At 45.4% G+C, this 17,032-nt stretch overlaps 1 protein-coding gene across 2 annotated transcripts in view; it reads right to left on the bottom strand.

Moving 5' to 3' along the window:
* MYO10 (myosin X) overlaps window positions 1–16,786 on the bottom strand; it is a 185,252-nt gene extending 168,466 nt beyond the window's left edge. For both annotated transcript variants that reach the window (XM_016118956.2, XM_016118958.2), the window contains exon 1: window positions 16,270–16,786. In XM_016118956.2, coding sequence (XP_015974442.2) covers window positions 16,270–16,290 — 21 coding nt within the window. In that variant the 5' untranslated portion in view covers window positions 16,291–16,786. The remainder of the gene's footprint in view (window positions 1–16,269) is intronic.
* Window positions 16,787–17,032: the final 246 nt, after the last annotated feature.

The following is a 17,032-nucleotide window of genomic DNA, read 5'->3' as shown; positions in this document are numbered from 1 at the left end:
CTCCTTCACAGATCTCTCTTTGGAGAAACTGTATCTGCAGAGTGGAGACTCCAGTTGAAAAAGGAAGAGACCTGTCATCGCTGAGAGCCTCAGGGCAGCAACAAGTCGGGCATGGGGGAGGAGGCCAGAAGGGGCAGATCTGCACTCAAAAACAAGATCACCCCTGGGCAGCGGCCAGGGGCCGAAGCAGCGGAAGATGTGATGGGGAGTCTGGCCGTGGCCAGGGGACCACAAGATCAGAAGTCAGAAGAAAAGCGACAAGTCAGAACCATGATACATGCGTGTGTACTAAAGTTATGAAATAAGGCTGGCAAAAATCAGACCCTCCAATACAATAGACAAAGCCAAATCTAGACCCACTGGGGGCAGGAGGCAGGGAGCACGAGGACGCAGCTGCTAAAGAGGTATCAGAAGAAGAAATAACCTCCCTAATGCTGGGTATTCCCTGCACCTCAGTGATGAAAATTTTTACGTCATTTCTAGGTAAGGCAAGTAACTAACAATACAGCACACCCAGCTAGCCTCGCTGGAAGCAGGCACCTAGACTTGGGCGATAAGGACGAGAAAGGCAGAGGCCGGTGAGCCAGATCCATCTGACCCGACAAAATGATAAAGGCCTTAATATTCCAGTGCTAGCAGGTGGGCAGAGCACGAGCACCAGAGAGTCCACTCTGCTGATCCCACCTGCTGGCCTTGTAGCCACTCCATGTGATTCCGACCTGTGACATCTTCCCAAGGACCTTGATGAGCTTCAGCTGGAGTCCTCTGTGAAGCCCTCAGGACCCATTCCCAAGAGAAGCGGATATCCATCATCAGTAAGCCCATGATATCAGAGTGGCCAGCATAAGAGCAAATCAAAATGTCCCATGACCATCTCCTAACTGGGACCAGGCGGCCTATGTGGCCCGTCTATGTCACTGTTAATTCGGCAGACCTGTTATTTTTGCTGAATCCACTATTCTTGTTTTGCCTATTTGCAAATATAGAGTTTCTAGCCTAGATCTGTCCTGTACTTGAAGGGGTCCTAGACAAAACACACCCTCAACTGGGTATACAAGCCATGAAAATTACCTTGAAATACGATCTTTGTCTAGAGTGAGATCATACCGTACAAGGAAAAGTCTAAATATTTGACAAATCAGTCAGTCTTCCAGACTGGCATGCTCCCTAGCTGGGAGAACTGTGATAAGCTCGTGATAGCAGCTCGAAAGAGAAGACATGAACACACACAGACTCTGGAGTTAGACAGGAGAGACTTGGAATCTCATCTGCCAGCTGTGTGACTTATCTAGTTACTTAACCTAAGTCACCAGACTGACTGATCAGCTCTCTACGAGATTAACAGTAGTTCCTAATACACAGAGGATTCAATGACATGATGTACATAATGGGCTTCGCACAGCAAATGACACCAAGTAAGTATCTCGCAAATGTTCTCTATTATTATGGTTGTTAGTTTTAGAGGTTCGCAGAGGTCCAGGTAAACCTAAGGGACATTTCGAGTTCATCAGTTGTACTTCCTGGGTCCTCTGGTGCCCACTCCATAACATCACGGTCCAAGGCAGGGGTGGGAATCCAAGTCAAATCTAGACGTCGACTTTAGCACAGCCTTCCGCTCACATGCCAGGCCCATCACAGATCCCTCTACACAAGTGAATCGCACCGAATGCCATCAGGATTGGTCTTTAACAAGCGGTGGTCTCTGAAGCAAAGAAATCATTCACCGTCCTCTAGTTTCTTATTAATCTGAATTAACTGAGCTGGTGAATAAGTACTTGGCGCATGTCCCATACAAGCTCAATGGCTTGGTCACGAGTATTAAATCCAAGCCTTGGTGACAATGTCATCACTGAAGCCTCATTATCGAGCCAAGATTTCCATCGTGAGCCATCTCCAGAGACCTTAACTCCACATCAGGGTCAGCTAATGCCCAACCAATTACCCACTTAGGTTCATTTTGTGTCAACAGACAATGGCGCAGACCTTATTCTCACAAATTAAATAATCCCATTTGGAGTCCTGAGGAGTCTATTTAAATGATTCCCAATAATAAAGTATGCATGACACTAAAGTTCATCTAGAAAGATGTCTCATTCACAGCATCTTCCACGTTAAAAAGCAACAAAGTCAAAAGAACATCAGATTAATTTTTTTTAGTCCTCCTGCTAAGGGGGAAAAAAAGGTGAGAAACATAGAAAGGATTCCCTCCTACCACAACACGTACTTTAAACCCGTACAATTTTATGTTAATTATACCTCAATAAAGCTGAAATTTAAGAAAACTCACTCCTGAACCACAGAGTAAATCCAGGAACTTTAAAAGGAACCAAGTTAATTACCCTCCTGCCTAAAGGTTTGCGGAGAACAGCAAGGGTGTGAACTTGCAAGTGTCCTTCCATGTATTTCCAGCAAATAAGAAGTTCTGCCTGCTGATTCAACAGCCTTACCAAGCTTTCAGTGATTCATTACCGTGGCTTGCAAGAAAACATGCTAGGTGAAAATTAAACAGAAAGAAAAATCACACTCTTAGTCATCAAAATTGAGAAGTGGAAAAGAAAAGGTGTGGCTTTTTGTTGGTAAAGGTTCACTCATCCCGGTTCCAACAAGCCACCTCTTGCATTATCAGGATCGGTAACCAGAGTGCTTGGTAACTAAAATAATAAAATGACAGAAAATGCCCAGGGAGCCGAGAGCAGATCTCCAGTGCTGGCCCCTTCCAGCTTTCTTCCGGCTCAGAAATGCACATGTCAGTTTCCTGGTGTTCAGTGACCAGACTTGTCCTATTCGTCTACCCCCTTGCTTTTTTAGGATAAACAGAAGCTCACAGTTAAGAAGGGCAGGAAAAAATACCTTTGTATCCCACTAGATAAATACATACTTATATATAATAAATTTATTTTTCACTAATGCTACATAAATCAATTTTGGAGTAAATGTAACAAAAATGTAACTATAGATCTAGATTTATAATTAAACTATAAAATAGAATTCAGGTATTAATTTTAAAAATCAGATGAATATATCTTACCCCTAAAAATACACTATGGAAGCAAACTTGGCATTTGGACTGAATCGGTCTGCGCCGTGGGCATTTTAGGGTATTTAGCAGCATCCCTGGCTTCTCCTGACAAGATGCCAGTCGTACCCTCTGCACAGTGTCTCCAGACGTTGCTAAATATCCCAGAGAGGCGAAACCGCCCCCAGCAGAGAACAACTATTCTACAGAAAACAATTTTAACCCCATCCCTAAAGAGCTGCCCAGCCCTTACCAAATCCGGACTGCACACTTTAAGGCAAAGAACACATCTGCTGATATGGCCGGGCTGGCACTTTTCTTTTTAAACTACCAAAGCTGTAGTTTCGAATGTCGTTAGGAATGAATAACATTAACAGCTACCATGTCACCATCTTCACTGAATTTCAGCTTTGAAAAGTCGATTTAAACGTAAACCATTATCTTTGTAAAATCTCACATCTCTTGAAAGAGGCCATCTCCCCCATGGTTTCTTAAAGTTTTATGACTGGCTGTGAACCTAAAACTGCTATTAAAATAAAAAGTCTTTATATTAAAAAAAAAAAGCATCCCTCGACTTGAACGAAGCAGCGCTGTTAACCAACTCTGCTGAGGAAGACATGAACAGTCAGAACGCCCGAATCTGTGACTGGACCGCCGAGGGGCCCCTTACACCTCCAAGGCAGACAGAAGCTGTCAGCTCTGCGGACGACAAGCGAGATTCATAAAGTTGCACACAGATTCCAAAGCAAACGCGCCTCTCACATCGCTTCATGGGAATCTGGAGTACATCAGCAGCAGACAAATGCCAAGAAAAATGACAGGAAATTCAGTGTGAACTTCGCCTTCAGCAGAGATGCTCCCCGGAAACCTATAAACATGTCACCGAAACTCTTCTTTGAATCTTCTCCCCAAACTGAACTCCTACCATGCCTCTCACTCAGGATGAATGTTCGGCTGCTGCTAGCACAAAAACAACCCGAAGGGCTGCGTTTTTGGTTTATGGGAAAATTCTATTCCTTGCTCCTGTCACTGGTAAAAATGGATAATTCTTCATGACTGTGGTCTGCTGTGGAGAAGCGAATACACATCCCAAAGACTTCCACACATATCTGCATCTCCGTCTACGTGACCCATCGCCACCACCTCCAAACAAAGTTGAGTCCCACAGAGCTGGAACTTTGGTTGCAAATCCTGGTTTTACCACTTCTGAGCTGTGTGGACCTGGGCCAATCAACTTCTAAGACCCTGCATTCTCATATGTAAAATGGCGATGAGAACAGAACCAACCGCACAAGACTGTTGGGGAGAGGAAATTAATCCACATAAAGAATTTAGCTCAGTCCCAGCCCGTGGTAAACTGACCGATAAACTTTGGAAAGTTAAACCAGATAAACGAAAATGCTGATGGCATGGAGGCTGAAGAGACAGCACACCGGCTAAGCCACAATGCGGAGCTCCATTTGTTCTAAATGTTACCAAAATCTCCCACTCTATCGGATCCTACGTATGCATTTTCTTCCTCACACTGAGTCAGAGAATACTACTAGTATGTCATTTTTTTTTCTTTAAAAGGTAATTTCCTCCTAAGCTGGGTGTAAGAAAGACAGGATACACCATTAAAAAAAAAAAAAAAAGTGTCCAAAAATTCTGCTTTCCTAAGTATACGTTTTCTTCCTCACACTTGAGTCAGAGAATACTACTAGTATGTCATTTTTTTTTTCTTTAAAAGGTAATTTCCTCCTAAGCTGGGTGTAAGAAAGACAGGATAGACCATTAAAAAAAAAAAAAAAAGTGTCCAAAAATTCTGCTTTCCTTGAGGGAATAACTATCCAACTTCATCAAACATTTTATAATAACTCAATAGAAAACCCTCCCAGGGCCTTTAATTCTTCTGAGGAGACCCCACTTCCTGTCTCCCAAGCACATGCCAACTCTAGAGATTCCCATTTAGGGATCCACTGGAGGCTTACGAGCCCACAGGGATTTTAAGACACTCAAAGGACGCAACCTCAGTTATATTTCGCTCCGTCCTTTGAGGGGGTAGATGTTGAGTAAAGTAGTCTAGTTCTCTCTGTGCCTCAGGGTAAACAGAATCTACTTGATGTCACTAAGATAATAGGAGAATAAAGATAAAGTTACATCCAGTAAGAGCCCTCTGACCTCCGTGAGATGTTTCCGCCTCCAGAAGCACATTTTTCTTAATGCTGCACACAATCCACAGAAAAGCAAGGCCTCAGCCAGCCAACTAGAATGATTCTTGCTCCCCATGTTTACTCTTCCAACTGATGATCCACGCTTAAATTTTTCTGATAAAATACTGGAAAGTTGCTATGGTGAAAAGACGGATGGACAAATTACCCCTCAGGACATACACAATCAGCCCCTGACCTGCTTACTGAAATACATGTGGCAGAATCCACTCCTAATTTCACAACCAAGAGCTCATTTGATCAGACGTTTTTTCTTCTGATGCTTACCTTGAAAAACAACAGGCGAGTCCATCTTTGAAACAGAAAAGGCACACTAGCCTTTCAAAGAGAACTCTAAGTGAACACAGTTTAAGATTCTAAAATACAGTAAGCTAACCTCCAGATCTGCCCAAAGGAAATTGTCATAGCTGAAAAAGTTACATCATCAAGAAAAATATCCAAGAATTTCAGTGGTTCTCAAGGTCTGAAAAATTAGTGCCAGAATTTACAGTCTGTACACCTGACTTTACATCCTTAAAGTTGAACTTGGCATCTAATTTTGAGAGAACCCCAGAGAATGAAAATCTTTTGGAAACGCAGTACCTATGATTAACAAGACAGTATTCTCATGACCCTATCCTAAAAAGGCAAAAATGTGCGAAAGGGTGGGGAGGCTGCTTCTACTTTTTCTGAACTTCTAAGAAATTTGAAAATGCTGCCTACCGAAGACTCTACTTCTTACAGCAAGCAAACAATACATCTACCAGATATGGACAAAAACTCTCAGGCCACCAGGCCTTGGTAGGATACTTCATTTCCCAAACCAAAGGCTGGCTGTAAGAAGGTACTCATAGGGCAGCAATGAAGAATTTGGAAAGACCACGGAGAGCAAAGACATGTCATTAGACACTATGGCGAAGATCTCCCACGCCCGCGTGTTCCCAATGACTCTGTGCATATGCGGAAATGGAACAGTGAAGAAGGCAGATGGGGACAATTGAGTCGTTCGAAATACGGTGTTGGAAGAGAGGCGCACGGATACCCTGGACCTCCAGGAAGACGAACAAGTGGGTCCTCAATTTTTTTTTTTTTTTTTTTTTTTTTTTTGCCCCTACAGCGAATTAAGCCTGAAACATCACTGTAGGTAAAAAATGACAAAACTGCAGCTGTCCTACTTCGGGCACATAATGAGAGGACAAGGGTCTTTGGAAAAGACAGGAATGCTGGGGAAAACAGCAGGCAGTAGAACAAGAGGAGGACCGGATATGAGATGGGTCGACTCCGTGAAGAAGCCCTGGGCAGGAGCTGACCAGAGCTCGTGAGGACAGGGCACTGGGGACATCACCCATTCATAGGGGATCCAGGTCGGAGACAGACGAAGCCCGGCGGGCTGGCGCAGAGACCGGTGGTCTGCGGGGGCTGGTTCAGACACGCCGCCCTAGGCCTGGGACAGCTGGAGACGGCCTGTCCCGGCTGATCAGGTGGGCGGAGGCCGGTCTGTCACGCGCTCTAGCTTCTCGTCATGCCTTTCACTCGATGATCCCCCCTCCCCGCTGTCACCACCATCCGCCTGACTCAAGCCAGAACTTGAGAAAAGGGCCCTTTCAACAGCCTTAGAGGTCTCACATCAAAGACACCTTTTTTTTTTTCCCCATTCAGTCCTGCTCAGATACTGAAGCATGACAGGAGCATTTTTCCTGCATTTCTGTTCGGCGTCCCAAGAAGCCTGGGCTCTAGCGAACTCCAACATCCATTCTCTCACCTGGCTGGTCCACGGGGGCTGTGACAGGTTAGGGCTGTGACACCCAAGACGGCACTAACCACGCAAAACAAAAGTGATTTTATTTCCTGAAGTCTGTCTCGGGGAAAGAGCCCGGGAATAGGGACCGATCAGTTGTTAGGATGTTGAGCAAGGGTTCGAATGCACCAGGTCTGACCAAATCTACCTCAAGCTACTTGAGACATGGTCACAAATCATAAAATCCTTTGACAACAGCATTTCGCTACAAGGAGTAAACAAGGAAGGCCATGAGCATCTGAGCTCTGATCAGCCATGGGACAAAAAAAACGGAGTAATTTACTGCACAGATACTTGCTAGTCTCAGAATGATAATGGATGTTAGCGACAAGGTTTAAATGAGCACCGGAACAATGGAATTGCTACTCAACAATAAAATGGAACAAACTGACCACGCACACACACAAGGGCAGGTCTCACGGGCACTAACAAGCCCACCTCAGTAGGTTGACATACTGAATCATCTACGTAACACTCACAGAGGGTATTATAGGTTAGAGGAGAACAGATTAGTAGTTCCTAGGGGGGAGGAGGCAGTACTGCCCCCGGGGTAGCCCGAAGCAGAGAGTCCAGTACTAGGATCACACTGGTAGTTACACAACCCTACACCCCTGATAACACTGCTTAGAACTACACATGTAAGTGTACGTAAACAAGTAAGTGTACGTAAAAACTGGTGAAATCTGAATGATTTCTACAGATTGTACCTATGTTACTTTCCTGAGGTTTTTTCGATAGCGTACTATTGTTACATGTCACCGCCAAGGAAGCTGGATGACAGGTACACAGGACCTCGCTGTACTATTTTGGCAACTTCTGAGTATTATGCTTTAACAAAAAAACATCCCAGAATAAAATTGTACAAAACATATGGGGGAGAGGGCAGTAGACATAACTTAGCTCAACATGTTCTCAAAACTTTGAGAAGCTGACGTTCTCTTTCCTAGCAGAGGACCGTCAGTTTCATTATTCGGTGCAGCATAATGCATGCTTCTCTAATGCTCCAGTGAGAGGATCTGAAAAGAAACTTAAGGAGTCAGAGGTAAAGCACCAGAAGGGGGACCAACAGGAGCCTCGGGGCAGAGGGTGCAGTTGAAAGTCCATATTCTAATCATACCGAACATCTTAACACATGACTTGAATGACAACGAACAGACTACAACTTTGGCAGGAATATGTGTGTGCTCCCTATAATCCAGAGAGATGAAAAGCGACTGGGCATCAGTATAAATGAGGAAGGGTGAAAAAAGGATTAGCGAGACCCAAATTTAAGGCATCCATGGCCATCAAAGTGTGGACACAGCACAGCGATTCTTGGCTGAAGCCACTCTGTACCCCTTCCTTCTCGGGGAACCTCTAACGTCTGGAGACATTTTTGATGATCACAACTGAGGGAGGTGAGTGCTACTGGCATCTAGTGATTAGAGGCAAGGGATGCTGCTCAGTGTCCTACAACACACAGGACAGTCCTTCATCACAAAGATGGACCTGGCTGAAGACGTCGTTGGTGACAAGGCTGGGAAGGCCTAGAAAGAGGACACACTTGTCGACATCTGAAAATCTGAGGGTGAAAACGACGGAAGGGCTGTACTCCTTGACGCTTAGCTCACATCATTAAAAGAACAAAATGCGGGTGGAAATAAACAGAAGCACATTGTGAAAGGTGTAGTTTGCATCTAACACTCAACACTTCTATTTCAAAGTTCATGGAAGGATTTTCCTGGGGTAATTAATAAAAATAATAAAACTTAAAGTCACACACACATACACACTCCAACAGTGTTGTATGGAACCCAAATCCCTACTGTTAGAACAAGAACCACATAAGTGTTCTGGCCCAAAGTCCCAAGGATACTTATGATGCAAATGAATGAGAATTAAAAGAATAATCCATACAAACAATACCCTAATCAAATGGCCAATGGCTCCCCAGGCAGCATAAAGCTGGGTCCCCTGTGTGTACTTTGGCCTTAAATGAACAGCAGAAGCCACGCTGGGATTTTCTGGGGGTTGGATGTGAATTGACAGCCCTACCTGTAATTAACTGAGAAGAAAGTCTCTCTCCTCCACTCTCAGAGAATCTAACAGTGGACACAAAATCTAGTGAAAACACAACACGTGCCATTAAGAGTCTAACAAAAAGTTACGAAATCCCTCTTATCTTAAATACATCATGACAGCCTGTCTCGGTCGTGCCCGCTGTAAGCTGCGCTGACACCTCTCACAAAACTTTCGCTGCCAAATAATCTTAAGTAAAAATGTGTAAAACCCTTTGATCAAACATCTCCACCCTTGGAAAATGTTATACTCAAGAAATAATCAGACAAGTGTGCAATGATCTAGGTACATGAATGTTCATGTGCTGTCTTCTATTAAAGCAAACAACTAGAAGCAACCTAAAATGGTTATATAAATGATGACACATGCCCAGGAGGAACAGGCAGTGCCACTCAGACCCAGACACCCAGGATCTCTGCCTTGGGCTACAGGCTTTAGAGTGCTGGGTACATCACAAAGACAGTAATAAGTAAGCACAAGTAAATAAGTAAATAAATATCAAAGAGTGAACCATGGTCTTGGGTGGCAATTATTTATTTTGAATTTGCAAGTGGCAGCTATTTGAGATAAACTATTTCTTACTAGTAATATTAGCAAAAGCTTTCCAAATCCCCAAACAGAACAAATTAGGCCATTTTACTTTTAAAATACTAGAGAAAGACTTCCTCCATCAAAAAGGAACTACTTGTGAAGCATGCAAAAAAAACTGATATTTCAAGAAAAGAGTAAAAAGTCACATTAAGGAAATAAAAACATTTATATGACTAGGAAGGAAAGATTCATACACACATAACACCCAAACATTTTTATATAGACTATTTTCTGGCCAAGGTGCATTAAGGTATAGTCTCACCTAAAAACAGATTTTTAATGAATTAGCTTGTGTTCGGTTTTATCTATAATATGTATAGCAGTGAAAATGTTGAACAATTTAAGAAATATTTGATGGGCCTAGAGAATTAAGAAATAGTGAGGATTCATAATATTAAGTGACTTACCTAGTGAAATTACAAAATTTTGTACATCCTGCAATTTCAATAATCTATCATATGCAATCCTGTTCCTTTTTAAAGCTGCCCGTACACATGTAAATTTCTTGATATTTAAAGCTTTTTTCAGTCAAATCTTAAATGAAATACATTACAGAGGAACTTTTACACAAACATATATAGAGATATAAAAAGCATATACCATACACAGCATTAAGAATGGGGCCCATGGGGTTTTTGTCTTTGATTAGGGTATTTTCTAAATTTTCTAAACTTAGTGCACATTCTCTGCATGATTAAGAAAAAAAAATGGTTTAAGAATAACATAGAAAATATATCAAATCTGTTTATCAAATTATTTTTTAGCAAGAACACTTCGAATTATAAATTAACTTAATTTCAGTATCTATGAAATAATGAAAGCCTAAAAATGTATTAATGGTAGGCCACGCACATAAGCATGCAGTCTACTAAGCTTCTTTTAAACAGGATTTTAACACACAAAATAGATGTCACAAGCACAGAGATAAGTTCACCTCTCTCTACAATGGATGCCACTGTCATACTTACATGTTATTAACTGACCCCCAAAAGATGACATTTAAAAAAGTCATGGGATTCTTTGGGGACCCAATGCTGGGTAAGAGACCAAGTGAAAAAGCTACCTTCTATTCCAACATCCCCATATCTCATTTTATCCTGGCCCTCAAATCACTGACAGGTAGTAAAGATAAGCATGCCTACCCTAACAGAAATCTCTCGCTTTTTAAACTACCTCAACGGAAAATGCTTTCACACAGAGGCATTTCAACCCTGAAGGCGCCTGCTGAAGCTTGGGCTAAGGCAGAGGCAGCAAATGGAGGCCACTCCCTCGCTCCGCGTGTGTGTCTATAGACATGTCATGGCTTCGCCGGTAACTGGCAGGGTCAGATGTCGTGTCATGTGACATGAGATGCTACACTGAAATTAGGGGCTTAAGTTTCTCACTTTCCGCCTGGCAGGGACATCTTCCGAAAAGCTCTTGGCGAGGCGGCGACGTGGTCTACTCAAGGCAGGCTCTTGGAGCCATGTTCCTCTCCGCTGTCAAGGACCAAGTCCACGAGCCTTAACGAGCTAACAAGGAAGACGCTACTGATGTGGAGACACCCCGGAAAGCATCCGGGAATCGTCACTCGAAAGATTCCATCAGCAAACCTCAGAGAGGAGTATTCCAATAATTGATCATTAGAACTGGGGAGACAAATGAGCTAACCCTTTTAATACACACTTCTCAAAAACCTAGTTTTCTAAGTGCCTTATTGTACAACTCTTTCCGGCATCCTCATCGAAGTTGGGACCAGCGGCTTTAGAAAACACATCTTACAAGGAAACAGAAGACGTGTGTCTTTCCTAAGTAAAGAACAAACCAAAGAAAAATTAGTGGCATGTTCAGAAACCGATTCGCCTTTTCCTGCTGGGTTTGCAACGTTTCTGGGGTGTGGGCACTTGTTTTCGCAAACTCCCAGGAAGTTTTCAACTCAGAAATCACCAGCTGCCTACGGCATACGCCACTTCATTAAAGAGCCAGGAAATGCTGACGCCAGCTTAAGACTAATGACACCAACAGGAAAGAAAAACATGGCCATGCAGAACACAGAGGTTCCAGAGACAGCCTGTCTGGGCTCAAATCCCGGCTGCCACTTCCTAGCTGTGTGACCCTGGGACAGTTACTTAACCTCTCTGTGCCTCCCTTTCCTCATTGTTGGAGCCTTATTCATAGGGTTGTTAAATGAATTAAATGAGTCACTGAATGAAAAGGGCTCAGCTGCATATGTGGCACATAGAAGGCACTCAACAAAAGTTAGCCATATTTACTGTCCTCAAAGAATTGTAAAACGCTTCGTAGTTGATAAAATAGGTCATGAGCATCTCCCCTACAGCTATCAAAAAAAAAAAAAGTGTACTTGAGGGGAAAATAACTATACAAGAATCCCATCCTTAAGGACCTCAGAGTGCAAACGAGGTAATAAAACCTATAAATGGGATATTTAACCTCTCAAGGCTCTGTTTACTCACTCAAAAAGGAGGGGGGGGGGGGGTGGGAGAGAAGATACGTAAAGCCTCTGGCTAACAGGAGTGATTTCTTAAGACCAGGATAGAAAGAGGTAGAGCCAAGTTCAGAAGAGAGGGGTCGCCACGCACTAGACCTGTCAGGGTGGTTTCAGAAAGGAGCTGGACAGGCAGGCTACCCGATCAGCAGCGAGGACAGCGAGCACAAAGGCGTGGAGCAGGACCAGTAACAGATCCTCTGGAATCGAATTCCTGCAGGGCACAAGAATAAAAAGCTGGCAACATCGGAAGGCCCTGAAAACTAGACTAAGGAATGCGGACTTGATTTTGTAAGCAATACGAACATGCTTTAGACGGAATGCTGGAAACACGAAATCTGCCAGAAGTGTACAGGTGAAAGGGAGCCAATCAATAAATGTGATCCGGCACAAGAAATGATATGGGGACCAGCCCTAAGGCCGAAACAACCTGGCACTCTTGAGACCTGGGGTTTCATTCACCATCGATGGCCGCTTATTCTAGTTTCTAAGTTACTATAACTAATCTCTACTACTCACCTACCATGCACCCAGTGCTTTGTAAATCTTATCTCAAAGTCTCCTAATAACCACACATGGTCAACACTATTGTGTTCACTTACAGACTAGAGAAATAAAGCCCAGGAAGGTCAGGTAACCCAGCTGGGGTCCCACAGGTGAGAAGGGTGCAGCTGAGCTCCCAGGGGCCCCATCTTTTCTACTTTTAAGGATGAGGCGCTTTTCAATCAGCTCAGGGTCTTTAAGACAAGGAGAAATATTCCCAAGCTTAATGCAGACTTCACAGGTTGCTCATTCCTGAATGTCCCCTGCAAATTAATGACACGAAAATATTACGTAAGGGTCCCCTGAATGCAAAATTCTGAAACCCGTTCACAATTAGGTAGCCTATTTCCTAATAATCTCGACAGAAGAGCACATTTGAGGCTCATATCCTTACAGGTGACCCCACATAAAGCCAGTGAAGCTGGAAAAGCAAACACTCTGCTTCCTCCCCTTACCGCTCTGGTTAATAGTGAAGGCCCAGCCCATGCTGATGTGTGCCTGATTTGGTGAAAGTGAGAACAGCAGGCCACACGAGATGCGGAGGCGGTGGCGGGGGGCAGCCAGGGCTCCCCGCTAGCAACAACTGTCCTGCTCACAGCTGCTCCCAGGGCTTCGCTGTCCCCAATGCAACAGGGGCCAAAAACTGAGTACTTCACAACAGAAATCCTTGTAGAGTGTGCAGAATAGGCAAGGCACTATCACCCCATTGTGAGAAAAGGGCACACCAGCAACAGTTTCCAATTCTAGTTTATGGTTGTCAAAAGGGTGGGCTTCGGGATTCGGTGGGAGCCGAGGACGCCCTCAGAGCCTCCCTTTGGCCCTGGAGAAGTGACTTGGGAGGGAAGGAACTGCCCAAAATAACAGTCCTAATTTTTTTTAACCAAAGAATATCAATAAGCTCTAAAACACAAAACAAAATACTATGAAAAGGGGAGGAAAATAGGCCCAAGAACTATTCCCAGCTTAAAAAACTATTTAAAAACATCTCCAGGTAACAAACAAAACCAGGATACCTTCCAAATTGAGTGGAAAAGGTGTTTCCACTTAACTTGAGTGTTGGGTTTGTTCCAGCCCAGAGTGAACCAGCTATAAGAAATAGTGGGAGATATTCCGGCTATACTTAATAATTTATTCCTTAAAACATTAATACTTCTTTCTACATTTGTATTTATGATTATCACTTATGTAAACTTTACATATTTATTCTGAAAATCAAAGCGTTTGTGTATGTCCCACCAGTAATCTTCAAAACACCTTTTGCTTGAACTGCATCAAGTTCCCAAAGAACAGGACACCACTGAGTGATAAGAAGGTCCAACAATTTTGCTGTCCTTGAAAATATATCACTTTTGTATTTATTGTTTCTACTAACAGGACATTACAAGATTTTCTCTACTGGACGGTTCAAGAAAAGGATGCTCTGTTATAAGAGACTGAACAGATAGAGACAGGATCTGTGTTAGTGGTTTGTCTCTAATATGGTACAGTGTGTCCTCCCTGACTGGCCCTGCTGGCCTCCACCTTAAAGGCAGAACTTTGAAAGCTGATTAGAAATTAATACTGTAAAACATACACTGCAAGATTAAAAGTATAACTTTAAATAAATGGAAATTTCCCCTAAATACTCAAATCACCAGCAAAAGAGGAAAAAGCCTCTGCATTCCATAACAAGCTCTTTGACCTTGGGCAAGTGACCTAACATCGTTGGGTTGACTCTTCATGTAGGAAATGCAGAGGGAGAAGAAAATGATCGCTAAAGGCTAACTTCGATATTACATTAATCACTGAAATAAAATCCAACAACCAGGTCTCTCACACTGAACCAGGCAAGCAAGGTATTAGTGGAAGGAAAAAGTTTTTCAACCAGAGAATGTGAGGGCAGGTTGCAGCTGTCACTGCAGTTCCCCCCACTTGCGCTAGGGGGCAGAGTTCTTCCCAAGGGGAAGCCAGGGACTCCCTGTGTTCCACAGACAGGTTTCATGGGGACCGTGACCTTAAAAAAAACAAATACAAATTCTATGTCTCATCATATTTCCTAAGGGGCCCAGAACAGAACAAAATAACATCCTCCTCCCCCCCCCCCAAAAAAAAAAGTTAAGGATTAGTGTCCTGCAGGCAGAGCCTAGATTTTCTTGCAGATGAAGGCAATTAAACACAGCCCACCAGTCTTCCCTCACTGGCTAACTTGCAACTCCTGCAAAAAGTTCTGGTGACTTCTTACAGGCATAAAAAAAGAGCTACAGATTAGTAAATGTTACACTCACAACTACAGATTTCAGTTTTTTAAAGTAAAAATATGTATTAATAGATGATTGATTCCCTTCCCACCCACCTCTCACAGTGAATGTGGGTGTCACAAGTGAGATGCCACTTTGAAAAAACTTGGACACCTGAACCTTACTGGATTTTGTTAACCAATGTCACCATTATAAAAATTAATTTAAAAAAGAAAAAACTTGATCTTATTGCACAAGAAAATATAGTTATCACTTTGGCCATTATAAATAGTTGTGTAAATGGGTATCTGGAAATCAGAATGACTTGAAATATTATATCCAATTAAGTGTGATAAAACAAGTATCGAACACAGAGGCAAACCCTCAACGATCTCATTTGCTGGAAGATTCCCAAACTGTTCCAGATTAACAAAATACACCCTGGCTTTCAACGAAGGTCACATTGGACTCTCTTAAGTCAACTAAGTTTACTTTGAGCCACTTCAAATCTCAAACTTAAACAGAATGTATTAAATAAACACAACCAAGAAAGGAAAAGGAGCCAAGAAATCACAGTAACCCTCGATCCCGGGGGGGGGGGGGGGGAAGGTTCTTCAGTCAAGGGTTTCAAGTAACTGCGGTGTCCTGCCCTCGATGACCCTAAAAGGGACATCAGTTTAATCTTTTAAAATAGCCATTGTTGGCCCTAAACGATTTTCTTTACATTCGAATTCCAAATCTGCCAAAGACAGTGAGCAGAAATACTTGATCTCTTGATCTCACGTTCTGGAATGATCTCAAGCCCTCAAAGAGCACTTCTCGGTGAGAACCAGAAGCCAGGCTCCAAAGGTCCGGTGCGCGGTGAATGATTAAACCCTCGCCTGCCCCGGCTCGCTCTTCTCCACGCCGTCTGCCCTGGAAGTGTCTGCGCCCCTCTCACAGGAAGCCGGCACGTTTGGCGAAGGAAATGCCAGACCCTTCCTGGAGAAAGGCTCGTCCCGGCTCAACATTTTATTGCGCTTCCTGCACCCAGGCAGTCGGGCAAGCAGACGTCCTGGCCGGGCCCCGGGACCCTCCGCCTCGCCCTGGCGCGGGGCAGGCGCCGCGGGGACACGCGCGATCCAGCCACCCACGCAGAAGGCTGCTCACCTTGGCTACCTCCCGGGCAAAGTGGAAGCGCGGGCCCAAACGAAACCTGCCTCGGCTTACTCATCCCGAGGCTCCCCCAGGCGGGGGGCGGGGGGCCGGCTTCAGGCGGCTCCCGGAAAGTTTCGCGCTCTGGGGCTCGGGGACAGCGAGCCGGTCCCCGCCCCCGGGCACGCGAGGCCAGGTCGGGCGGGAAGGGCGCCCAGAGGGGCCGCGAGCGCACTCACCTCGGGGAAGAAGCTGTCCATTGTTCGCGCGCGCCCCGCGACGTGCGGGCGGCCGGCGTCCCGCTCGCGGCAGTCAGCCCCGCGCAAGGTCCCGGGAAACCATGCGCGTCACGGCGCGACGCTCGGGAGCCCGAGCCCGCGGCGCCCCGCGGGTGCCATCGCCTTCTCCCTGCTCGCCGTCCGCACCTTTTGTTCGCCCAAACCCAAGTCTCTAGCTCATCCGTCCCAAACGCAGCCTTTGTCTCCTCGTCCTCCAAGTTCCTCACTTTGGGGCACAGCGCTCGCGAGCGGAGAACAGCTGGTGGCACATTCTTCCCCGCGGCGGCGGGGGCGCGGCGGGAGCCTCGGGAGTGCGCCCCGGTCTGTCTCCCTCTCTGTCTCGGCGATCCGGCCGCAGGCGCTCGGCGCGGGCAGCGCTACAGCGGCCACAAAGCGAGCCCCGAGTCGCTCTCCGCGCGCGAGCACAGCCGCCGTGAGTATTAGGGCGCCGCGGCTCCGCCGCCTCAGCGCCGCTCGGAGACTCGCGGACAGGAGCACACGCCCCGCCCCGCCCGCGCCGGCCCCGCCCACCCGCCGCCTCGCCCCGCCCACTCGCCGCCTCGCCCCGCCCCCAGGAGCCGCGCCCCGCCCCTCAGCGGGATCCTGCCGGTCCGCGGCCGCCGGGCCCTCCAGGAGCCCAGCCCTCAAGCAACCCCGCCCCGCGCTTCCGCGGGGTCGGACCCCGCCCTGCCGGCGCGCCCCGCTCCACCCACCACCCAGGCCC

Source organism: Rousettus aegyptiacus, unplaced genomic scaffold (genome assembly GCF_014176215.1).
Source record: "Rousettus aegyptiacus isolate mRouAeg1 unplaced genomic scaffold, mRouAeg1.p scaffold_m13_p_8, whole genome shotgun sequence".
NCBI lineage: Eukaryota > Metazoa > Chordata > Mammalia > Chiroptera > Pteropodidae > Rousettus > Rousettus aegyptiacus.
This window is presented reverse-complemented; position numbering and strand designations above follow the sequence as displayed.